We start from the raw sequence: 26942 nt of genomic DNA, 5'->3' as shown, positions 1-26942 counted from the left end.
TTCTGGAATTATCGTCATTGGGAAAAGTTTGCTTATACCATCTTTAAAAAAAAAAAAAATAATGATAATTTAATGTTCAAAGTTTTGATTCAAATGCAGTTCAAATAGAGCTAGATAAAATCTGAGGTCTTGAAGAAACATCTATACCACTCGTAGATAACTGTAGGGGAGTGTGAGTTGTTGGGGTAGATACCTTTGTTCACCACCACCAGAACAAAATGTAATGCTTATTTCCAACTTTTATTTTAAGTACAGGATGTACAAACCTGTTTTGATAAGAATCCTACTGCCTTTGTAATGTCGATTGATATCGGTCATGGCCTGAATTTACCAAAGAAAAGGCATTCTTAGTCTTAGAATTTTGGCAGGGAAGGGAGGTCATCAAAGGACACACCAGTTCTCATCCTGTTTGGAGAAATTAATGAAGGGATTGTAAAGGTTTCAAGTACAGTTTCCTTACTAAAGACTGAAATAGTAATATCAACTGTATTATCATAGTACATCAAGCAGCTCTGGACAAGAAGGTACGTACTGAAAGGTATGTGCAATGTAGGGAATGTGCATCACAAAAGTAAATGCAGAAGATCTGTTAAAAGAGAAAGTGATTTGTATGGTAGACTACAGTTATATGATAGGTTATTCCTTTTTTTTCCCCCCCAAAAAAAGGTGTAATTACTGTAGTAAAACAGAGGCCTCTTCTTAGCACAGTCTAGAAAAATCTCAAAGTCTGTAGTGATAAATGACCTACACACTTTGTCTCAAAGTCGATTGCCTCCACAGTAAAAGTACTTTGTGTGGCATCAGAAACATCAGGGTTTGGGGTCCTTCCTTACTCTTCCTGTGAAGGACCTGATGCTGCTTCTTGCAAGGGCAGGTGGGACTTTGAGGCAGACTGCACTCAGTTTGGTGATGAACTGCTTCCAAGGTCCATGTGGATCCCTTGTGTCCAGTCTGAGAATCACGCATTTAAGGTAGAGGACGATGCCTTTGGCCATATGAAGATTTGGGTGTACCCTGTGCAGGGTGTTCCTTGCCACCTTGCCTTCACTCTACCACCGGTCTGCTTACTTAAGCAGAACAAGTCTGTTTGCCCATTGCATATATGGCTTGTCAAGATTCTACAGATGAGCTACTTGTGCCACATATGTTTATGGTTTTGTCTTTATCATGGCACATATGGTATGCCTAATGAAGAATTTGTTACTGGCAATAGCCAGGATAAGGTGTTTCAGAGGAAGGAAGGTATCAGGAATCAGCACTGGGCAATTACAGGTGGTTTCTCCTCCTTGAAGAAGAAATTTCATAACCCTGTCACTTGTAGCTGGTTATATGCTTTGAAAAGTGACCTGTTATTCACTCCATGTTCTTTTTTAGCAGGAGAACTTTGCATTGTTTTTATAAAGAGATTTTTTTGTCTTTTGTTATTTGTGTTACAGCAGAACAGCAGGGTCCAGGGGCCGGATGAATTGGAGTCTCTTTGTTTTAAGTTGATTTGTGTGTGAATAGAGGAAGAGACTCACTGTTCCAGAGATCTTCTTGCTTTCAAATGGAGGGAAATGTCAGATCCAAGAACCAGGCTAAATCAGCTGAATAGATGGGGTCTACACCAAGGCGGGGATAATATCCACTTTGGCTGTTATTATTAAAATTTTTAATATTAGTGTTTCTATTTTCCTTTTGCAATAGAACTCCATTCTGTGATGAGATTTGGCTCTGACTCAAAAACAGGAGAGTTCTCCATGAAAATATTTAACATAGTTGATTATAAGAATCCCAAAATGCATTCATAGCTTGTTTGTTAACTCATTTGGAGTAGACAAACTAAAGTATTTGTGGCTTAAATATTTCTGACTAAATATTTTTAGATACTTAGTCAATACTATAATCTAGAGGTCAACAGAATGCATTTAGAGCTGCTTAGGTGCCATAAAAAGATTGCTTATTAGATCTGTGTATGGAATAATTGCTTTGGGTCAAGTGAGGATTGAAGTAGCTTGGCAAATGCTTTTTTATCAAGGTTGGTTTTCCATAGTACAGCACGTAAGGGTGTGTATATGCTGGTAGAGAAGCTGTGTTGCGGTGTGGAGCCATGGAGGTGCTTAGCTGAGGAGCTGAGAGCTGTGCTTTGTCTTACTGCCAGGTTATCGATGGGCATTTCCTTCCTTGCTCTGCCTATTGAAAATTACTTGAAAAAACATTTTTAAAGAGTGGTTATTAATGAGGCGCTGTCAAAAAGGAAAGATGTATCAAATGAGCTTCTCCAGGGATCTATCTTTTGCCTAGCATTATTCAAAAATTCTATTAACCTCTTTGATGATGGAAATATTAAAATTAAAACAGCAGATGGCACCAGTCTAGAAAAAATTTAGACCAACCAGCTTTGAAAGAGTTGGTCTAAAGCATAAAATCATTTTGTGATGTCAGGAAAATTGTTCTTAATTAATAGGGAAAAAAGAAAAACAACAATGGGAAAGGGTATCTAATGTGCTAATTCAGAATAATGAGTCGCTGTAGCAATTGCTGCCTGTAACAGGACAACTGTACAAATGTGGGGCTCTGCACTGACCCATAAGTTCATTATCAGTAACCACAAAAGAACACACAAAGTCATACACTGAACTGAAGGACTGTTTAGCCTCAGGCATTGCTTTCTCAAAAGTGGTGTGGACAAAACTACAAAGATCTCTGCAAAGAGCGAACAAGAGTGCTAGGGCTTCTTTTAAAGGTGACGTACGACAGAAAGGAGCAGCAAGGTCTGCCTGGTCTAGAAGAGTGTAGACAAGGAGGGAGAAATTACAGTCTTCAAGCCTGCAGAAAGCTGTTTGAAAAATGGTGGGGACCAGTTTTTCTTCACATCCATTGGTGATCACACAAGAGTGTAATGCTGTAGCTTTAGGTTAGATGTTAGGAAGAAATGTCCTGTGACTATAAATAGTGGTTAATTCTGGACATCTTAAAATTGTTGCCGCTGGAGACTTTGAACAGTGCAAAGAAACCAGGTGATTTTGTACAGCTAATCTGCCATCTTTAAAGAAATTGAAATAGAACTTTTTTTTAATGGTCTGTTCAAACTGAACATGTCAGAGCTTTCTAGCATGATTTGTCATTTTAGAAACAGGATCAAATCCTGTGGCTTTCAAGACCAAGCTGTGTGATGTGTGTTTGGGCAGCTGGGTGTGCAAGTCATCTTTAGCCACTCATGTAACTATGTCCCTTTGTCCTTCCTCAACAGTCTCCAAACGTCCACAACTACCCAGATATGGAAGCTGTACCCTTGTTACTAAACAACATGAAGGCAGACCCCGTGGAAGACTCATTATCCGCAGACCATTTCCAAACACAGACTGAACCAGTGGACTTGTCAATAAACAAAGCCAGGTCATCCCCTACAGCAGCTTCATCTTCACCGGTTTCCATGACAGCATCAGCCTCCTCCCCTTCTTCTACGTCTACTTCTTCTTCTTCTAGTCGACCAGCTTCATCACCTACAGTAATAACATCGGTATCTTCAGCAACATCTGTACCGTCAGTATTAACTCCAGGTCCTCTTGTGGCCTCTGCATCTGGTGTTGGAGGCCAGCAGTTTTTGCACATTATCCATCCAGTACCACCTTCAAGCCCCATGAACTTACAGTCCAACAAAATGAGTCACGTGCACCGTATCCCCGTGGTGGTACAGTCGGTACCTGTTGTCTACACAGCTGTGAGATCGCCTGGGAATATGAACAACACTATAGTAGTACCACTCCTGGAGGATGGGAGAAGCCACGTCAAAGGTAAGGTGGAACCAGTTTTGTGCATTTTGAGGCATCTCTAAAACTGCTCTTGTATGAGGAAAAATGTAACAAAGTTATAAAACCCTTAGCTTACAAACTTTTGCTGAAAAGACACATAATTTATACTATCTGGAGGAACTTTTAAAAGTCTTATCCCAAGTGCTTTTTAAAATAAAAAAATATTTTTAAAATTACTGAGGTCAGCAGTGGTGTTAGATGCTCAGGCAACTCGTGGCCAGTTTTGTCCTGAGAGGAGTAAATCGTCCACAGAAGCTGAAGAAAAAGGACAAATGAATAATGACAATACATAAAACATCGTAGATGAACATGGAAAACTCAGCAGGTGGTACAGATTTGGCACGAGAAGGAATGTCAGAGGGATTGTTTCCATTTGAAGAGAAAGCAATCGTTGGGCTGTAGGAACGTGAGAAGGAAAGGGTTTTGGACCAAAGAGTGGTAGCAAAAGCAGGAAAGGTTTTATTAAGCTCAAGGGAGTGCCAGTGCAATACTTCGAATTAGGTTTCTTCTTCCAGATTAAACAGCAGAAGGGAAGGAAGCCACACAGAGTGTGTATGTTGGGAATGAGTTTTGCAGGCACAAGACCCAAGAGGCACACAGAGGTGTGAAGGGAGGAAGAAAGCACGTGCCAGAAAGACAGACTCTTGGAGAGGTGTCCAAAGAATACAGAAAGGGGAGCTGCCGAGAAAGGAAAAATGAGAACATAACAGTTACTGAGGGAGCAAAAAACTTGTTAGAGATGGTGACATGATGGGTGGAGGAAGAAGAGAGAAAACAGATGTGCCCAGATGCTTGGAAAAGTGTAGCTTTACAAAGAAGGCATTAGTGACACAGATGGGAATGTGAGGAAAGGAATGAGAGAGACTCATTTCAAGGTTCATTGTGTGTGAGTGAATAAAATATGGCTAACTCTCCTCTGAAATTAGGTGTTGCTTTAGGTGGGAATGGAGAGTACTGACAGATAACCATACTTTAGGACTTGTGAGACTGCAGGACATTTTGAAACACATCTTATAACATCTCTTGTGTACCTAATTGTATAATCAACAGGTTTCTACAATTAAAAGACCTTTTTTCTTCAACTCTCATATCTGGTTTTGATATACTGATGACTGTATTCTACAGAACTACTGTGATGGGTCATTCCTATGTTTAGTAGCATCCTGGTTCTCCTTCTTAGTAGCATCTTTGGTTCTCCTCCTGTTCCTCAGTACCCAGGTGTGGACCGTGCCCTCTCAACAGGCTTTGACGTACAAAATGAGCTCACAGCTCATCTGGGTTTTGCTTTAAGCCTCAAAATGACTGTTTAAGAAGTCTTATCGCACTTTGTACAGTGACTTAATTTTAGGACTTTGTGCCGTTATGTCAACTAACGATGAATGAAAGCAGAACTTTTCACCATGTTGTCTGGGGAAAAAAAAGAAAAAGGGAAGTTTTCATCTGTGTTTTGATTTTGGAGCTTTGAGCTGCACCTGACCTTGAGCTCATCCAGAATTTTTCCCATTTGTTTTCTTTTCAGAGGTGCTAGTTGGCTCTGGTAGTGGCCTCCTCTATAGGAAGCACCTCTTGATCTTGTAAAACTGGAACTTTGCTACCCCAGTTTCGTCAACAAAATTCCAGAATTTAATGTTCTATTGGGGTTTCAGCCCATGAGCTTGGGGCCTCCTGAGCTGCCTTGACAATATTGCCTTTGTTTTATTATTGGCAGAGATCATTAACCAGCCCTGCAGCACCTATTAATGTACAGCTAAAGAAAAAGAAGGGATTAAGCATTCTTTATTTTTTTTTTCACGTCAGTTGGACCCATTTTGCTATCACTAATTCTTTTGTTACAAATGTTCAGGTTAATTTGAATAAATACAGTGAAAGAAGAATGGGCAACAGTCCACACTCGGTAGTCATCTTTTGTCAGCTTTTGCTGGAGTGCGGTTTTCTTTCTTTAGGGTAAAACAATATAAATAATAAAATGCAATGATGTTGCATAAATTAACTTCGGTGCTGAACACAATAAATAACTGTACACAGATGCTAACAGGTCACTGCTGTCAGACTGAATTGGTTGCAGATCCCCTACCAGCTGAAGGAGAAATGCAGGTTTGGAATCATCTGGAGTCACAACTTTTAAGCTTTTACATGAATGTTGATCATGTTCAGAAATAAAAAAATACACAGGCTGAAACAAAGTTGATTCACAGATAACATCAACAGTATTTGTCCCATAATCTCTGTATTCCTTTCTGATTTTTGGCTAAATCAGAGACCATGTTGGTGATGCAGGGATGTGCTTGGGAAGCACTTAAAGTGATATTTTACGTTAGCTTGTATCTAAGTCCTGTTCACTCAGAAGAGACTTAGGCACTATCTTGAAACAGAGATACTTTCAATGCTAAAATTAATGATAATTACATCAGACTTAAGTTCAGACCTCTCCTGTTTTTCTAGGTACAGGTACTTAGGGGAAAAATCCAGGAAAGAGGATATAGAGAAACATTTTTACTTTTTATTTGCAGTTTTGCTTTCCTCATGCTGAATTTTTCTCTTCTTTCCAGGTTTGACTAGAACCATTCCATTTTTAGTTTTTTTGCAAAACCTTCAAAGGCCACCACCATCCCTCTAATGCTGCCTCTAGGTGTTTTGCTCAGGTGGCTTTCTGCTTCCCCTGGTGCTTCCCAGGATCCATGGAGTCCACTTTCCTTTCTCTCAGATAAAACTCTCCTCCTGGCAGCTGTTTTTCTTGGCAGCGCAAGCCGATACTCCTTTCTTCATGTTCTGTTTGAATTCTGTCTTCCCTCCAGCACAAGAAATCACTACCTCCTCTTCTGTTTCCCCTTATTTTTCTGTTTTTCCATTTTGTCTAGTTCTTCCCATCTTGCTGGCTGTTCCTTGAGTTCTCGTGGCTCTGCTTCATCTCTTCCTCCTTATCTGTTAATATTTCTAACCCATACTGTCATCTTGTTCTCTGTTGCGTCATTCATCCTGGTGTTCCCCATCGCATCTTCCTTCAGGAGAGTTGCAGATCTCCTTTTCTGCCTCCCATTATGCTCATTTCTACTCTCTGTCCTGCCCTCTGTCTCCTATTTTTTTACTTGCAAGGTGTCCCCGTTAAATCAAACCCTTTGCGCAGCATTGAAAACTAGATGGATTTGCAGAGAGTTGATCTTTGTATATTTGAGCTGCCGGCAGCATCCCATCAGGTCCTATACCGCGTGCTGCACCGCAACGGGGGCAATGGGAGCCAGGGGTATCATGGTACAGAAGCACCGTTCTGTCAGACTGATGCTTTTTGCAGGACAAAAATCTTTCAGTCCACCTAATGTAAATGAAAATCACAATTGAAGCATTTTAAGGGATTTATTAACAACACATAATTAGAAGGTAATCAATGGAGGGTATGTGCAGTACTGGTGATACAAGACTAGCCATTTCACAGAATCACAGAGTGGCTGTGGTTGGAAGGGACCTCTGGAGATCACCTTGTCCAACCCACCTGCTAAAGCAGGTTCACCCAGAGCAGATCACACAGGAATGTGTCCAGCTGGGTTTGGAATGTCTCCAGAGAAGGAGACTCCACAATCTCTCTGGGCAGCCTGTTCCAGTGCTCTGGCACCCTCAAAGTAGTTTCTCCTCATGCTTAGATGGAACATCCTGTGCTTCAGTCTGTGCCCATTGCCCCTCATCCTGTCATGGGACACCACTGAAAAGAGTCTGGTCCCATCCTCTTGACATCCGCCCTTGAGATATTTATAAGCGTTGATAAGATCCCCTCTCAGCCTTCTCTTCTCTTCTCTAGGCTGAACAGACCCAGCTCTCTCAGTCTCTCTTCATAAGAAAGATGCTCTAGACCCGTGATCATCTCTGTAGCCCACCGCTGGACATCCAGCATTTACAGAAAGTTACCAAATCCCTGCGAATTTCTAACACTGTTCTGCAATCCCACAGCACTCCCATATGTGCACACACACACCCCCCATTACACACAGATTCCCCTGCTGACCGTGGAGATTCTCCTCCAGACATCCCCCTGATGGACCCGTTGCAGAGGAGGCACCCCAGGGTGACCCCTAAGCTGGGGGGGGTCTCTGTGTGCTTCACCCACACCACCAGCCCAGCTGTGGAAGTTGCCTCCCACAACCTAATCTTTGCATTATTCACAATGCACAGTAATGTGTGGGGGTGTGGAGGGGGCGGGAGCCAGGCACAAGTCCCTGTGGGCACTGTGGGTCTGGGCTGGCCCCTCTGCCACCCTCTACAATGTGGCAAAGAGACAAAGCTCATGTCCTTCAGTGGTCGCCACTGCTGGCTTGTCGTCCAAAGCCTTAAAAAGTGCTTTGAGATTTTCTGCTGCATGGACTATGTTCTGACCACTAGACATTATTATACATTGAAGTATAATATAGCATTATAATCCTATGAAAAACGCTTTCCTTGCCTTTTTCTCCTCCCTGTTCAGCAATGGTGAGGATTGCTAAAAGGTGTAATTAGAGGCACAGCAGGTAGCAGCACCTATAGATAAGGTTGCCTAATGATTTTCTTAAAACCCTGCCTTCAGTTGCTTAAAGTCTGTCTACGTGTTAACCATTTAGTGTTAACGTTTTCCATGCCTCAAGTCTGCTTCAGGCTATTTCTTTTTTCTTTTTTTTTGATTTCTTTTTGAGTAAAGTTTCAAGAAAAAAATCTATTCCACTCCTCCTGAGTGTGGAGAAAAAAATGTAGCATTTTTCATGTTGAAAAATTTATTTCAGCTTTTTTTTTGGTGAAAAACTCTAGAACCGCTGTGGCTTTGTGCCATGAACCTCAAGTTTGGTTTGGACCATTGTCCTTTTTTTTTTGTCTTTATAAGTACTTGGGGAAACCAAGCCAAGTTTGCAGATCTGAGTAGACGTATGAGTCCCCTGAAAGGGTAAACCAAAAAAATATTGTGGCTGAGAAGAGGCAAAGAAGAGTTTGGAAGGGTCTGGGCAGTGGGGAGAGGGGCAGGATGGAAGGGAGGAAGGGGAAAGGAGAGGTGGTGAGATGGCTGTGGAGTGTGAACATGTTCAAGAGGAAAAATGGGAATGAGTTGGAAACAGAGGAAAGAGGAAGAAGCAAAAGAAGGGTTGAAAAGAGATCTAGGCAGGTAGGCAGGGTGAAGGGGAACAAGGAGAGGCTCAGACAGACAGGAGTGAAAGGACCCAACAAGGCACCAACATGTTCCCCCACAAACTCTGGTCCTAGTAGCCTGAGTCTTTCCACTGATTTGGTTTTAGAAAATATCCATGAATACTAATGGCAAAGCATGTCTCTCTAGCAGCAGGTTTTGCCAAAATATCCATTAAAATTGTTTTCTGTAGTTCAAAAGAGTTATTCCATTCATTGAAGATCCTTTTAGAAGCTCCCTCATGATGATGATGCGCCAAGCACCAACTTCGATATTTACGTTTTTGGGGGGTTCTCACTCTTAGGGGTTTTAAAGTTTTCAGAAGATACAGCCAGTTGCAAAATCCAGTGTTCAGAATGCTATAAATTTGCCAACTGAACTTCATCCACTTCCCTTGTACATAAACATCCATAATGACACTGAGGTGGACTATTTTTATGTTACCACATCTGTGTATAGACCTAGATTATGTCCTTTTCACAGTTTACACGTGCCATATTCCTCACCATGGATGTATTAACAAGTAGCAAATGCAATACCTTCTGCTACAAATTTTTGTGTGATGTAAAGCAGGTAATACCGGTACATTACATTATCTATTCCCTTTTGGGTTTTGGTTTTTGTTGCTTTTTTTTTAAAGTACAGCCTGTTATTTCTGCCTTCCATAAAGTTTATTCCACAAAAGTAAACACAATTTGTAGTACAAAGTTAGAAATTTAGAGAACCATTCCATATGTTTAAATGTCAGATTATATGGTCTGTTTGTATAAATCATGCTATAGAAGAGACTCTTAATTAAAACCAGTAGTGTTGCCTTTTTTATTTCATGTGAAGTGATTATCCTTTCTACATTTTAGTAGATGGTTATTTTGGATTTGAATTGCATTGAGGTGGAGAGTTCTTACTTCTAGCCCTCATTTTTTTTGTTGTTATACACAAAAATGTTTTTGCAGCTGTACATATTTCAACCTGTCCACCTCCACCCTCCCGCCCCCCAAAATGCAGAATCTCTCTCCTCCTCTTTGCTTGGTCAGTCTGGAAGAACTATTGGTGGTGCTTGGAAAGGAGAAGCAGGTTGGCAATGGGTAGCTGGACACAGGCAAAGGAGATGCTTGTGTTCAGGGTGGGACCTGTCTTACTGGACATGATGGTGCATATATTTAAGGACTATAGTAAACAGCAATTCTAACCAGAATAGAGAGTTAAAACACAAGTTACAAGATACGCTGTGGTACTTGGAATTGAGAAGGAAGTTGCTTGAAGGCAAAGCAGCTTGGGTTGTCTATGGGAAGTCCCCATAAACTGGAATCTCCAGAAAAATTGTATTTCTGGTGACTTCACTAGTGACATGCTTAGGTTTTTCCACTATGGAAGCACATGCTCTTTTAAGATATATCAGCAGTGGATTTAACAACATGTATGTTTTTAACTAGGAGCAGGTTTGGGGGAAGGGAATGGGGTAAATGTGTATTGCAACTTTATTTGTGACACCCAGCATGAGGAGGATGAGGAAGTCCATTTCCACATACTCTAAGTCCCTGCACCTTTTGGAAGCTGTTAGTTCCTTGTCTTTCATGCCAAGAATGCCTCTGGTCCTTCAGCTCTGTACTCTCACCAGGGCTGAGCTGTAATCTGGTCGCTTTTATCCCACAATTTTGGATCCAGCAGAAACAGATGCGTAACACTCGTCATTTATTTTATCCCCACCTTGGGTTTTATTGTGCCTTGGACCAATCTGCTGGAAACTTTCTGGTGTCTAAAATCTCTCCAGATTGTTGCAGTGTCTTAAGTTGCAGTCTGCTGTTGTTTTGTAGTGGCTCTGCAATATTTTAGTTAATATTAAATATATTCTGTCCTTATTGTTTTCCCCGTCTACTTTTGGTGATAAAGTATTTGTGTATTGCATGCTTAGGGAGATCTAAATCTCAGTAGTATCAGTAGTTTGGTGTTTTGGAGTTTTTTGTGTGTGTGTAGATGGGATCTCGTGGCATTCAAAGAGCTAAGAAAGAGAAAAGTCCTTTGCTTACAAAAAAGGTGTTGTATGTTTAAGTATACAACCCAATGACAGAGATGCTTAAATATGTGCATATATTACATCCATGCAATCACTCTCACCTCTGTGTTTCTCCACGCAGCTATTTTACAGGTTTATGGCAGATTATTTGACTGGTGAAATGATTTTTAAATATTGCCTTTGATTGGATCATAGCAATTATTATTCTCTGGTAGGTTAGTTACAGTGTGCGTTCAGTGCTGGTTCCTGTTCTCTGTGAACCATAGATATGCTGAGTGCAGTTAACTGTTCTAGCCATATAGACCCATAAAATCTCAATAAAATCTGAAAACTGTGGAGTATGGGTAATCTTGCTATAAATTGTAATAAAAATTACCCCTGTAGACTCTATATTCTGACCATTAGGTTCATGGATTCTACTCCTTTGTACATAAAGTTTTATGAAATAAATCGACCAATTCTGCTGCCCCTGCCAGACACCAAGCTGTTTTGATTGAAAATCTGATAGGTGTTCTCAAGAGTGTTTTTCATCGTGTAAAACGCTTATAATGAACTGGAAATAGGAAGAAAAATGCTGCATATGTGCTTCATATAGTATGAACCAACTTAGAAGGAGAAAATAATGAGTACCGTCATTGCCATGTATTTGTTGGGTCCATAAAGCCAGGATTTGGTTTCCTAAAACTCATTAAATAAACCAGAGTATAACTAACACTTAATCTCTGAGGGCATAATTTCAATCAGCTCCTGTACATCTGCACCTGGAAGTGTTGCTTCTACTGTTAGAAACACACAACAGTGTTTGTGACATTCTCCTTTGACATTCTCCTGCATAACTGTTGGCAGGTTATTGGTTTTAGTGATGGTGATTGGTTTTAGTGTCTCCCCCTGTGAATTACTTCTCTTCCAGATTTGACCACGGGGTCCATGAGGCCAAAGATCATTTTCTTCAGTGTTGCTTCTGGGGACAGAGATGTTTCTTTGGATTTAAGGGAACCGTGGCAGGTGGGAAGAGAGCAGGAGGACATGGGGTGGTTGTATTTGCAATATAGCTGCCTGAAGACAGGAGGTGAGAGGCTCTTCCCTCTCCTCCCAGTGTCACTCAGCTCCTGATGTCCAGGGCTCTGAGAGGGGAAGGGGGCTGATGGAAATGTAATTCCGTGGCAAATTATTATTATTATTATTATTATTGTTGTTGTTATTGTTATTATGTTCAAACTACTTCTTTTGTGGTGTTTCTGACTCTGGCAGATTAATAGTACTACAACACGAGTGCCATATAATTTTCTTAACTGTATTTTCCAATGAAGATGATTAAGAGAGTGGAGCATCTCCCTTATGAGGAAAGGCTGAGGGAGCTGGGTCTCTTTAGCTTGGAGGAGACTGAGGGGTGAACTCATTCACGTTTATAAATGTGTAAAGGGTGAGTGTCAGGAGGATGGAGCCAGGCTCTTTTCGGTGACAACCAATGACAGGACAAGGGGCAATTGGTACAAACTGGAACACAAGAGGTTCCACTTAAATTTGAGAAGAAACTTCTTCTCAGTGAGGGTGACAGAGCACTGGAACAGGCTGTCCAGGGGGGTTGTGGAGTCTCCTACTCTGGAGACATTCAAAACCCGCCTGGACACATTCCTGTGTAACCTCATCTAGGTGTTCCTGCTCCAGCAGGGGGATTGGACTAGATGATCTTTTGAGGCCCTTTACAATCCCTAACATTCTGTGATTCTGTGTGATTCTGTGATGCCATTCTTCTAGGAATCTGGCAGCAAATGTTGCTTTGTTACTTCAGTTCTTCCAGCTCTGCAGACACACGGACATACCTGTGTGTACAGCAGTGCTGATGAGATTCTTGTAAGGGGAGTTTTTGGGGTGTGGGGGGTAGCATTTGGTTTTCCATTCCTAATGGAGGTTAGTGCAAAGTGACCTTTGCTTACAGTTTATATTTTAGCTGCTGTATGCCAGCGTGCACTAGAAGCAACTGGAAAGGAGTTCCTAAGAAAGACATTTGGCAACAGCAAACATTCTTTTTCTGGCTTATTTGAGGTACCTTACGTTTCCACATCATTTAAACTCACATCGCCATAAAAACCTGTGGCTATGTTTGCAAGAGCAAACACGTCACCCGGCTGTGGATCAGAACTAGCAGGACCAGAGGGGCCTCCCCCCATCCAGGCTGATGTCCCACCTCGCACAGGCCGCGGTGTTACGCTCCACGCTGTGGGCCAGTGTCACCCTGCTCGTGGGTGGGTGTCGGGGCCGTTTGGAGACCCCATCGTGAGACACCGTTTTGATTAGCAGGTCGAATACTTAGTCATCCTTCAGAGAAAGCAGAGTGGGGAGTTTGACGTGCGAAGCAACAGGAAACGGACTCTGAATATGGAAATCCTTTCTAAAAGCAGAAGTAGATTTTTAATTATTTTAAGAGAACAACGAAGCGTACTTCAGGATGTATAATGTTGTGGTATATCAGCAGGCCTACATGTATATATGCTCATGAAGTTATTAGCAGAGAAGTTAACTTCAAGCAGAAAAGGAGGTTTTAAGATAAAATGAGCCAGAAGCTTCAGTTTTGCAGAAAGCTGAAATTTTCTCTGTTTTCATGCCAACAAGCATCATCTCATAATAAATCATTTCGGCATTACTTAATGCTACATGGCTTAGCTATAAAGAGAGACGAAACTCCTGATGATTACTTAGTTTTCTCCTGCTTTTAAATATTTCGTTCATCTTTAACCCAAGGGGCTCAGATTTGCCTTTAAATCAAAGATAGCATGTAGATGTGAAATTACTTCTACTGGGTCTTCATGAGCCTTCTGGTGGGATGACTTTTGATCCCTTTCGCTGGCAGGAAATTTGACTGGATAAAAAAAAATCAGGTTGTGGTAAGTGGTGGCAGCAGTATGTTAGTATATGGCCTTTTTCACCCATGAGGTGGCCCAGGTTCAGGCCACTTACTACAAGCATCCAGTTGCAGGATTTTTGGCAGCGCTTGGCCTCACACGATCGGGTCAGAGCGCTTGGGTGGTGTATCCTTAAATAATAGCTGGAAAGAAGGAAAGTGATCAGAACATATTTGTGTGGGGCCCGAATATGAGAGATGTGGGGTAGCAGCCCAGCAGCCCAGTGATACCAGCACGTGTGTGAGAAGTGAGAGGAGAAATGCTGGGCTCTCGTCTGCCTGGAGAGAATCATAGAATGTCCTGGGTTGGAAGGGACCCACAAGGAACATTGAGTCCGACTCCTGTCCCTGCGTGTGACAACCCCACAGTTCACACCATGTGTCTAAGGGTGTTGTCCAGTCTCTTCTTGAACACTGTCAGACTTGGGGCTGTGACACCTCCCTGGGGAGCCTGTTCCAGTGCTCCACCACCCTCTGGGAGAAGAACCTTTTCCTAATGGCCAATCTAAACCTCCCCTGGCACATCTTCCTGACATTCCCTCGGGTTGGTCGCCAGAGAGAAGAGATCAGCACCTCCTTCGCCTCCTCCCCTTGTGAGGAAGCTGTAGCCACCATGAGGTCTCCCCTCAGTCTCCTCTTCTCCAGGCTGAACAAACCAAGTGACTTTAGCCGCTCCTCATACGGCTTCCCCTCCAAAGCCTTCACCAACTTCATAGCCCTCTTCTGGACACTCTCCAGTAGCTTTATATCTTTTTTATAGTGTGATGACCAGTGATTTAAAGAGAGACTTAAATCTGCGATCCCCACTTCCCAAGAGATGCCTCAGTACAGACAGGAGCACAAGTTTAGAGACTGGAGAAGGATAAAAATATTCTGACGGCATGGCCCTGTGCTCAGGTTATTCCCGTGGGCAGATGGAGGCTGTGTCCTGTCTCAAGGGGTTTGTCTACCCTTAGCAGCCGGCGGGCTCGGTCATTCCTGGAGATTTTGCTTCCATGGCATGGCTAATCCTGTATCATGTCAAAAATGATGCAGCTGTGTGCCAGAAAGCACAGATTCAATCAGTGCTCATTAAAAAGTTGCTATGCAAGTTTTAATGCTTCAGCATTTTAGAAGGGGCAGTTGTGCCCTGAGAAACAGGATCAGCTATTGTCTGGCCCTCACAACCAGCATCAGTTTTAAAGCCAAGAAACTGTTTGGTTTGATAGAAATAGCAGCAAGCTTATATCTGATCCAGATAGGATTTTTTCCTACTGGCACCTGACAGCTGGCAGATACAGTATTAATGATGATAGACCACATTCTGGAGTATTTACAGGCTGGTATGTGAGACTCATTTGCACATCTTACCTTAGAACAAGTGCAGAGAGTGAATTTACTTGTGCCGCCCAAAGGGAAAGTGCTTTTTGGTACAGTTTGGCAAAGGCGCCATTGAGGAATGATTGCATATATGTACATGCATCAAGAGCAATTCCCTGGACTGTCTTTAGCAAAAAGGATCATTGTTTCTTGAGGCTAACAAAGACGGAACGCGACGTGGCCGCTTGCAGCCTTCAGCACTTGCAGACATTCTTAAATACCTCCCATGGCTCACCAGTCTTTTCAGCATGGGTGCCCACAGCTTGGTTCTGTAGCTCCTGTGCACTCTTTCAGTGACACCTTTCTCCCACTAAAGCAGTTTCTAATTAGTTTCTTTTTGCTTGCTTCGCCTGAGCCTCATTCACACTTCACAAAGCTACCGGATCGCTCTGCTGGACAAGTCTTGCCTTTCAAGAGGACTGGCAAGGGCAAGAAAACCAGCTCATTTTTAAGACTTGAGCTTTATTAATGTAATGTGTCTGCTTGTGATAGGGAAGACTTGTATTCAGTGACCCAGCCGGGTCTCTTCTGGACCATGGTCCTAAGTTCAAGGCAAAGCTTGTTCATCAGAGCAAAGTACAGCACAAATCGAGGCTAAAATGCACTGGCATGTTCTCTGGGCTCTCCTCCACCTCACTTGCCAACTGCGTTCCATTACTCATTGTCCTCCACCTTTTTTATCTAATTTGCTAAATTATCTCTTGACTTCATCTCTTCGTTCTTTCCAGTTTGATGTTCATTAGGCCAATAATTACTCTTAATTCAGTGTTTATGAACTGCCTCTGGTATTTTATAAACCTTAGTGCCAGCAGTTCAACAGTTGTTCTTAGACGTCCAGGGGAAAGTCAAAGCTGTTGACATAAGTAGGAGTCATGAACTGCAAATGTATAAAAATCCTGTACTGCAGTTTGCACACTGTAGTGAGTGGTGAGGAGGAGATATCTTTTGGGCTTTTGGCCAGTCGGTTATTGACATGGCTCATTTTGGGGGAAGAGAATAGCTTTAAAGGCCGTTTTTCCCTGCAGCAGCTGCAGCCGTGCTGGTGAGGAAACAGGGCGGTGTTCACCAGCTGGCAGTGGACAAGTTCAGTCTCTGGGTTAGTCACCTCAGCTCCCCGACACCTTGGTCTACAAGCTGAGAAGAAGTCACAAATGGAGAGGGTGACAAACAAGGGTGTATATGTAGATCAACTTTAAAAAAGAAAGGAATAAACCCTAGGTCATTATCTAATTTAATTCATAGAATGTCCCGAGTAGGAAGGGACCCACAAGGATCATCGAGTCCAACTTCTGTCCCTGCTTGTGACAACCCCACAGTTCACACCATGTGTCTGAGGGTGTTGTCCAGCCTGTTCTTGAACACTGTCAGGCTTGAGGCTGTGACACCTCCCTGGGAAACCTGTTCCAGTGCTCCACCACCCTCTGGGTGCAGAACCTTTTCCTAGTGTCCAGCCTAAACCTCCCCTGGCACATCTTCCTGCTGTTCCCTCAGTCTCTGTTACCATCTTTAGCTAGGTTCACTGCAAAAAGATGACAAAAATGTCTTTTAATTGCCTCTGAATTTGCCTGCTGATGCATTTCCATTCCTCAACTTTTATTGTCACCCTGCTCAAGCACCGCACAGTGTGCTCAAACAGCGTCCGGTGGGGAAAAATGTGTCCAGTGGGCCATATTATCCCTAGGTGCAAAAATACAACCCCATTGGCAACTTCATGGCTGTGTTAGAAGTACACAAGGGTAGGACTTACCTCATGGAGCAGAGACAAAAGTTAATTGAAAGTTTTCATCCTAGCACATTCCTCTGGTAATCTGAAAACGCCACCAAGTATCACAGGAGTCTCAATAATAACTTAAGAGCTGGCAATCTGCAATAATAATGAAACAGCATGTCTTACAAGGAACAAAAGTACATAAGATTTTTCATATACATTTACACAATCTCTCTGTGTATTCACATTCAAGTAATTAAAATGTGTATATAATAACTGTATTACAGATTAAATCATGTAACAACTTTCATGATTTCAAGTTAGGCTTGAGTTTAAACATTAAAAAAGTTTCTGAGCTAGCTACTTCAAACTTTTGCTGTAGTGTAAGATTAAGCTACCATTAATACAAAATATTGCATATATTTTTTTTTGTTACAATTTTCATTTTATTTACCAACATCAACTTTCACAAAAGCATCATGTATAGCAGCATTTAAATATTGGACAGATACATATAACTTCTTGTAATGCGATTCACTTTAAGATGAACTGAAGAAGTAATAAAAAATAATAATAATCTCATACTTGAATTTGCTTTTAAGAAGGAACATTAGGGAACAAGACATCCTCAGAAATAGCATTTCTTTCCAAATTGTTTTCTAGGGCTAAATCAGCTAACTAGATGGTTCAGCTGCTCTTAAATCAAATATTAGATTATCCCTAGTGCTCAGGTATGCATTGAATGCCATCATGTGTAAGTTGTGATTTTAAGCAGCACAGACAGAATGGTGCTCATTCTGCCTAAAACAATTAAAAGTTTTAAATGATTTCTGAGCTGCTGTACGTTTGTCTCATGCAAGACATTGTTCATTGTCAACAATCTTTGCTTTGATAAGCAAAAGGTGTTTTCTTTACCATACGTGAAGAAATAATAAGCAGTCCAAATGTAGCCAGCATTACTGAGGCACCTAGACCGTGCTAGCAGAAAATTAATAGAAGTCACACCGTGCATCTGTAAATGCACTGTCCTTCCTGAAGGGGTTGTTGCATCAGCTTACTAAACTTATTTTAATAGTATTTTCTTTATGAAGTTCTTTAAGAAAATGCAGCTGAAGGGTAGTTATAATCACTCGCTGTTCTTTTACTCAGAGGTGGTTCATAGCTAAGATATGAATTAAAATTTAAGACCAACTTTCCCTCAAGTCATCACTCATTTGGGAAGTGCTTTCCAGAGCCCAGCTGTCCATCTGTGCTGCGTTTGTCTGCACAGCTCCTGTGGTGTCTACACCCCATCCATTCTCCAGTGTAACTTAGTCACTTTTTCTAGAGTCAGATAGCTCAGTAACATGAGAAACATGGAAAAAAGGGAAATGTAACTGTGGGTTTGGGAGCTGCTGTCTAGCTGTAGGCCCGCTGAACTGCTTGTGATCTCCAAAGGGAGCCTGTGATGCCTGTTGTCCAGGGCTGTGGGCAGCCAGACCTGAATAGGAATGACAGGTACCTTTCTTGAAAAGCACATTGTGAGACCCAGAAGGTGTCCTGTCCCTGGCACGGTGTTACAGGAGAGCCCAAGCTAACAAACTGCAACGTTTGGCTCTTTAAATAAATAATCTTGGATTCCCCTATTTCACCTGGCCAACCAAAATAAACACATTCTTTAAACAAATCATTTTGCCTGCCTTCTCCCTTCCTGCTCCTCCCTTGCAGGGTTGGGCACCTCTCCAGTTTTACTCTCTACTCCAGCTGCTTTCGGTGTCTCTCAGCACTTACTAACCCTACGTGGTATTTCATGGGTGAGGAGGAATGTCTCTTTCTTTACAACACCTCCCAAGTTTCTGTCTGTCCCCTGACACAAGCAACCCCCAGTTCCCCTCAGGACTATCTCAGCTCACACTTGTGCCTCATAGTCTCCCCGACACCCATCTTGGTTTCCTTCCCTTGCCCACACTCAGGTTTCTTGCTTCCCTTTGGAGGACAGCAGCCAGTATAAGAGGGAAGGCAGATAGCTTCTTTTCCTTTTTACCTTTTTTCCTTTTTCCATTTCCCTCTCTTTTTGGCACCAAACGTAACTTGGCCAGATGCCCACCCACCCACTCTCGCACTCTTTCTCCTCAGTGGGACAGTGGGGAGAAAATGAGGTGGAAGAGCTCATGGGTCACCAATTACTGTCATGGGCAAAACAGACTTGACTTGGTGAAACTTAATTTATTGCCAGATAAAAATAGATTAGGTTGGTAAGTACCAACCTCCTGCCCCCTTTTTCCCAAGCTCAACTTCACTCCTTCCTTCAGGGGGATAGGGGCTGGGGTCAGTTCATAACAGCTCCTCTCTTCTGCTCCTTCCTCCTCACATTGTTCCTCTGATCCACCGTGGCCTCTCCAGGTAAAGGGGAATCTACTCCACCATGGAGCAGCACCTCCTCCCCTCCTTTTCCTCTCACCTTCGTGTCTGCAAGGCTGTTTCTCACACTTTCTTCCTCGCTCTGCCTTTGTGGCATTTTTTTTACAATTTTTTGAATACATTTTCCCCAAGGGGTTCAGCCATGCCCTGTGGTGGCTGGGTTGGAACTGGCTGTGTCCAGCACGAGGCAGCCAGCGCATTGCCATAGAGTATGGACAGTGTAAGCTGTGAAGGGACAAAACAATCCTGCAGCTCCTGATCTGCAGCTCTTTGTAAGATCTGAGACCCTGTGACTTTTCAAAAGGTCTTCCTAAGCCTGCCCGACATCAGTCACCAGAAGGTTAGTTGCCTGTGTGAAGTTAGATGCAGCAGCTTTGCCATGTGTGATGTGGAGGGAAGGCTCCTTCACAAGTTGACACTGGTGTTGAACTGAATCAAGAATCAGTACAACTGAGGAATTTCTGACACCTAACTTTTAGTTAACCGGAGTGACATGTGTCCCAGCCTGACATCTCATGATGGACAGTCAAAATCAAAGCTCGCTCCTGAAATTGTGGAGTACTGTGGTCCGGTTCTGGGCTCCCCAGTTTAACAAGGACAAGGAATTACTGGAGGGGGTCCAGCATCAGGCTACAAAGATGATTAGGGGTCTGGAGCATCTTCCTTATGAGGAGAAACTGAGAGAGTTGGGTCTGTTTAGCCTAGAGGGGATCTTTTCAATGCTTATAAATATCTCAAGGGTGGGTGTCAAGAGGATGGGACCAGACTCTTTTCAGTGGTGCCCAACGATAGGATGAGGGGCAACAGGCACAGACTGAGGCACAGGAGGGTCCATCTAAACAGAAGGAGAAACTTCTTCACAGTGAGGGTGCCAGAGCACTGGAACAGGCTGCCCAGAGAGGCTGTGGAGTCTCCTTTTCTGGAGCCATTCAAAACCTGCCTGGACACATTCAGGTGTGATCTGCTCTGGGTGAACCTGCTTTAGCATGTGGGCTGGACTAGATGGTCTCCAGAGGTCCCTTCTAACTCCAACCACTCTGTGATTCTGTGAAATTACTGTAAAATTTACTCTCGAGTGTGTTGCAAAGTGGACATAGCCCTCCCTCTTTGCTTTCTGAAGACAGCCAGAATAAGTAACTTGAGGGTAAACTGATTTTTTGCTGACTATTACATATGCAGTTTTATTTCAGGTGTGCCGAGGGCGCTGGCATGGCCTGTGTGCGTGGCTGGGAGTGCCTGTGCCGTGCTGTGGCACTATTTGGTGCATCTGTCTATCTGTCACCCGGTTTGGGGAACTCAGCACAAGCAGTGCCATCCATCCCGAGCGAGCTGATGTGTTGTGCACCCTGATGTTGTTCTGGGATGAGATTAATTTCAGCACGCTCATATTAATCTATTATATGTCTCTTTCCAGCACAAATGGACCCCCGAGGCCTATCTCCCAGACAAATTAAAAGTGACAGTGATGATGATGACCTGCCAAATGTGACCTTAGATAGCGTTAATGAAACTGGATCTACAGCGCTCTCCATAGCCAGAGCAGTACAAGAGTAAGTATCACGTTCTCAGAGCGGGACGAGTGTTGCCAAGGTGCTTGGGGCTGATGGGGGCACTGGCCCTTGTCTGTACCACAGGGATGACCCCCCATCTGCGAGCTGGTGTACCTGCCAGTATCTCTTGTGTGTAGCATTGTTCTCTGTAGGAAGAGATGGCTGTGTATCTCACTCTGCTTCTCTTTCCCTTTCTTTCTTTCCGCCCTCGTTATTAGGTAAAGTGTCAAATTGAAATTGTTTCTTCTCCTGTGTTTACTTGTGGAGCTTGCAGAATTTTTGTATCCTCTCCAAAGGGAGACCAGGTCAGGCTTTCACTCAAAAACTATGAAAATTCTTGATGGAAAGCAGCATCCAGAAGTTCATTCTAGTTTCTGGCAAACAAGAGCTGCCTACATTCCTCCTGAGGGAGGTTGTCATTGAAAGGAAATTAACAAGCGGCTTTCAGCAGTTTTTCCATTGCTATTATTTTTCTGTGTATTTTTACTCACTGGATGCACAAACAAATTCTTATGAACGGACAAATAAGTTCTTAATTTAATAACTGTATTGCTTGTTTAAAAAAAAAAAAAAAAAGAAACAATTTATCATGAGCATTAGCAATTCTGTAGATGCATGAGCTTGCTCAGTCACTATAGCAGCTGGAAAGGAACCAACTGTGAGGTAAATAAGTATTAATATCCCCATTTTATAGGTGAGGAAAATGAGGTTATGCGTAAAGGTCACCCTGTACATCTGAAGCAGAGCTGGAAATAGAACTAGAGCCTCCAGGCACTGGAGCCTGTGCTACACCCACAAAACACATCTCTTTAGCTGAGAGGTTCAAAATATGGACATTCTGGACATTATTAAATAGGAAGGAATATAATAAAGGCCGTTAGACGTTGTTATTATATGATTTTTTTATAGATGCATTTTAAATGTCTTAATGTGCTATCTAACAGTACTTATGTTTTGCTTTGTTATCCTGACTATCATTAGCCATAAGTGCTGATGTTTCTAAGCCATGTTTGGGGAGGAGGTAACTTTTTTGCATTTTCACCAGACATCTGCTAATTCGTCTTATAATCAAGCACAGTAACTGTGATCCCCAGACGTATATTCCCCTTAAGGAGAGAGGGAGGTCTCTATGAGCAAGGCTAGGAATTGGCTCTCCCTGTAATTAGCATGTTGCCCTTCTGACAGTGATAAAGGAAGGGAAGTTTTCTTCGCCAGTGACACTATTACTTGATAGGCAGGCCTCACACATATTTTGATTTCGCTAGTTAAAACAACAGGCCCTGAAGTGCTAGGTATTTTTTTCTCAGTTTATAGCACACATAATAAGCCAGCAAAATAAAACAACCCATCATGATTTTGCACTAAATAGTTCTGTCTAATTAATGGAAAGAGGAAGCACAGAGTGCTAGCAAATACTTCTAATATATGCCTGACAAGTGGGTACTGTTCTCTACGATTGATATTGCTTGAACACTTGCAGAATCGGTCAAACCATGAAAAGCTTTTTTAGCTTTTCCACAATGTGTTCCGCAGTCTGTGAAGGTAAATGTGTTGAATATTACTTGGCTGGCTCTAGAGCCTTAAGAATTAAATTAAGAAATTTAATAATACAACATAAACTCATCCTTGTTATGTGTTTTGTTTAAACAGTAATCTGTTAGTTTATTTCAAAAGCCCCATTAGGCGAATCTAATTTGACTGTGATCTGCAATGTGTCTTCTTTATTCATTCTCAGTCACAGACACCACACATACAGCTGCTGAGCTGAAAAGAGATGTTAGCACATTATACCAACTCCACTCAATCTATTTCTTTCTTGGTCTATAATATAGTGCCTTAGAGGTGGGCTCTATTCTTCATTTAGCTATGTAACCATGTACCTTAGTCTTTAACATTTAGCAAAGCAGTCCACCGATGATAAAAGCCCACATTCTATGTACCCTTGTTGCAGAGAGGAAAGTGCCTTTGAAGCCTTCCAAAGGGAGACCCTATGTGCTCAATTTCAGTGTCTAAACTTAGCAGACAGGAATTTCCTCTGAGGATATGGAAAGGCACCTACTGTTCTGGTGAATAACCAGGCAGCGCGGGGGCATGCAGAGAAAGGCTGCTTCAGTAGGCAGTAAAGCGTAGGTCTAAGCTAAGTGCCGAAGTGAGGTAGGCTGGACCTCAGAGTCTAGAAGGCTGTGCCACAGAGTGTGTTCTTTCTTAAGTGAGCTTGTAAGCTTTCTTGTGAATAGTTAAACAGTTGACAACAAAAAGTAACTTCTTGCTGAGAGAGACTCTTCTCTTCTTGTGGAATACTGGCTGGGACCTCCAAAGGGATGGCAGCACCCTTTTCTTCAGTGCCGGACTGCTGTTGTGCAATCTCGTCTTTGTTAAATGAAATACCAAGCCTAATTTGTGGATGCTGGTGTCAGGTGGGAGACAACAGTTGACGTTTTTCTGGTTACTTTTCAGACACATTTTAAATTATCCTACATAAGGGTTATAAATACATACATGTATGTATATATTTGCCTATTGCTGCCTATTCTCCAGGAGCAGAAAGGGATTTCAAATACCCTGTGGTAGCTATTAGCTTTGGGTTGGTCCTGTGCAGCCCCTCACACAATGCGCAGTTCTGTGGGGGATTCCCTTGGTGAGGCTCCTGACTTTCCCTGCATGTTGTCTGTGGGGCTCTGTCCTGCCTGGTTAGACATCTGCAACATAGGCATCTATATCCAAGCGAGTTGTCTCACCTCCCTGCATACAGGCTGCATAGCAGCTGGCATGTCCAGGTGGTAATTCTTTTGACCTATTCTAACTGTCTAATTTAGACAGAGGGTGAGTCAAGCCCATGAGCGCCCGTTCCTCTGCATTGACTGCAGGCGGTGCAGACAGCTGCCCGGGACACACGTGTCAGTGCTGCAGATCTCTGCTGTGAGGTGAGGCTGCAGCGATCCACGGCACCTGGCTGGGGAGTCAGCGTGCCAGAAGCTGGGAGGGACAGGACAGCACTGAATGCACCAGCATCTCCCCTTGGCTCTAAATCTGCCAGGTGTGCCCAGGTGGCCAAAAAGGCCAACAGCATCCTGGCTTGTATCAGGAACAGTGTGGCCAGCAGGACTAGAGGAGTGGTTGTGCCACTGTACTCAGTGCTGGTGAGGCCTCACCTTGAATACTATGTTCAGTTTTGGGCCCCTCATCGTAAGAAGGACATTGAAATACTGGAGAGAGTGCAGAGGAGGTGATGAAGCCGGTGAGGGGCCTGGAGCACAAGTGTGATGAGGAGCAGCTGAGGGAACTGGGGCTGTTCAGCCTGGAGAAAAGGATGCTGAGGGGAAACCTTATCACTGTCTACAACTAATGACAAGGTTTTAACCACAAGCTGAAGGAAGTCAACTAGTCAGTGACTGAGGAGAAACTGGTGTTTTAATACATGCATTTTTAAGCTCATTGTCTTGGAAATTACCCTTTTGTCGCTGGGTCACAGGACAGTTTGAAATGCCTGTATGAAAGCTTTGCTTTTCATGTCCTCTAAGACTGGAAGGCATCTCATTGTGTTGCTGCTTTGTTTCAGGTACATTATAGTCTTAGGAAAAAAACCTCTTACCAGTAAAAATTGTGACAATCAGACAGAGGGAGCCACATGTTTCACATTAGTTCTTATTTATTTAAACAAAATGTAATTTGCTTGCATATTTGTAAAATAACCAAGTATGACTATTTTTTTTCTTAAGGAAATTGGCCTTCTTGCTGCTAGCTGTATATTGGCTGGGCTTCCAGACTTCTCAGTGGTTCTTTGGAATGATGTCATAGTCCTTCTTCAGTTCAGCAAACCCAATCAATAATGTAAAGTTATAGATAAACAAAGTCATTATTTCAAGCAGGGTACTTTGGGGAAACTTCTTTATGTGACAGTGATGCTTTATGGTGGTTACAATACTTTACCAAAATATGGGCTAAGAATAATTTATTAATGTCAAATAATATGCTCTGACTGATAATAAATATTGCAGCAATATGTAGATTTCAGTGGGCTTTGCATTGTAAGCAGCATTTCATCCTTTTTGTAGCATGTTTTACAAACTCATTTTGACATGTAGCTCTGTAGCAAAGAGCAGATTTGCCTCTATGTGCCTGACACCGCTGACGCTTATTACACAGCAAGAACAGCATCATATATCCAGGGTCAAATCTCAGATACGCTCTAGAAATCTTTATGAAGCCAAGGGAAGTGAAGGCATCAGTCAAGCCCTGGAAGGCCAGAAAAACTTTTTAAGGGCCCCTTTGGGAGGCAGGGTGCTGTTTCCCCAGCCTGACAGCCCTTCCATCCCTGGAGCCACCTCCATCGTACCCAGTAATGCAAATCCTGAGCAGGGCATTCACCTCCTCCTTCCCCTGCACACTTGTGCAGTAAAATTCATTATTTTACAGCATGCAGCTCTCTCTCCCTGAACATGCACAATGTAATATCTCCCGTGTGCAGAAGCGGGAGAGACAGAGGATGGTTTTTAGCACGAACTTGTGATCAGTGTATTGGTAATGATCCAAAGATCCAAAAATTCCTCTTTCTTTATCTAGACTTTTTTCACTGTAGAGGTTGTAGGCGGAGGGAATCCCCATGATCAAACCATTTTTTGTTTCAAATATTGTCGAGGAAAAGATGGACTGTGCATATGAACTGATGACACTTAAGGTAGCTTCTTATTTTTCTGGGGTAATGAAGAGAGAGAAAATTCTGAGAGGAGGTCCTGAATACTAGTAGTTACAGCTGCAGTTAATTCATAGAAATGTGATTTGTCATTTGGATGTGACTGTGGTGACCTTTAGCGTGAACTCTTCCTGGGGCTGAGCTGGGTGCTGCTGACTGTTTTTATGAAAATGAGATTAGGGGCTGTGACCCTTCCCCACAATCTCTTTGGCGACCTTATGTGATTGATACATTGATGCTAATGTGGTCATCTTACTTTATTTTTAAATTTTGCTGGGTTTTACTATTGCAACACAGTGGAAGATAGTTTTGGATATTGTACTAGCAAAAAGGAAATTCCACAGCAGAGAGACAGCATAGCCACTGTATCAGTGTACTCTTAAATTGGTATGTATTTTTCAAATTTGAATTACATTTCTTGTTTTTCTCCCTCTTCTTCTTCAATATGAATCAACTTCTGTGGTTGATTTTCATCTCTTTTGAGGTGTATAACTGTTCCCTCAGCCATTCTTCTTCTAGACTGATACTGTCTGTTTTCCTGCTTCAGCTGCGGTTGTTACTGCCATTGTGATATTCATTATAGGGAACTTTCACCTCAGATTTTTCCTCTAGTTACAGACAAAATAGTTTGTCCCGAGTCTCCAAGAAACATAAGCAAAGGATTATTTGGCAGTACTCATGTGAGCTTTGCATCTCTCTCCTCTGGTACATCCACCCCTCATAAGCAAATGCTCGTTTTAAAACTGGCACACAATTGGATGGTGATTTTACAGATGGAGAACTGACTAGTGCTGGTCCAGAATTTTTCAGTAAAGCATTTTCTTCACTGGAGAATGCTAATTTGTCCAAAGCAAAATCATGGGGATACATCAGTTTCAATTTTACTCTTCTCATGAAGATTTCCCAAGTCTGGGCTACATGCTTCCATTGCAGTACAGCTTTAGAGCAGGAGATCGCACAGTTGCTGCAGCACTCTTGTGGTAAAATTGAACCTCACACTCAGAAAGGAGAACTGTCCTGTTATGTGGTGACGCTTCTCCTCAACCTCCTCCAGAGTCCGTCTTCAAACTGAACTGACTTATTTAACATTAATAGACAGGGAGGGGTGCATGCCGATATAGAAGTGAAAGACACTGGTGATGTAGAGCCCTGTAAGATGGATGATCATCTGTATTATGTTTGATGTCCCCACTGTGTCGTTATGCCAGGGGTGTTTCTGTTCTAGTTTTGGTTTGCGTCTTGTGGCAGAAAAGGTTTCTGCAGTGAGAAGTGTTGCTGGGGCGGATGTTGGCTGATGACCCAAGGGCGTCATTGAGCTGGCAGAGGTTTGTTGTGTCTCACTTGTCTTGGGGAACCTCTGGGCAGCACTGGACTGTCCAGTTTGG

General features: G+C 42.7%; 1 protein-coding gene across 8 annotated transcripts in view; it reads left to right on the top strand.

Annotated features, from left to right (window-relative positions):
* Positions 1 to 26942, top strand: part of KLF12 (KLF transcription factor 12) — a 254973-nt gene that overhangs the window by 151867 nt on the left and 76164 nt on the right. For all 8 annotated transcript variants that reach the window (XM_065055600.1, XM_065055571.1, XM_065055564.1 and 5 more), the window contains 2 exons: positions 3233 to 3776; positions 20729 to 20864. In XM_065055600.1, coding sequence (XP_064911672.1) covers positions 3233 to 3776; positions 20729 to 20864 — 680 coding nt within the window. The remainder of the gene's footprint in view (positions 1 to 3232; positions 3777 to 20728; positions 20865 to 26942) is intronic.

Source organism: Columba livia, chromosome 1, assembly GCF_036013475.1.
Source record: "Columba livia isolate bColLiv1 breed racing homer chromosome 1, bColLiv1.pat.W.v2, whole genome shotgun sequence".
Taxonomy (NCBI): domain Eukaryota; kingdom Metazoa; phylum Chordata; class Aves; order Columbiformes; family Columbidae; genus Columba; species Columba livia.
Note: the sequence above shows the minus strand (reverse complement) of the source record. Positions and strands in the feature narration are given on the sequence as shown.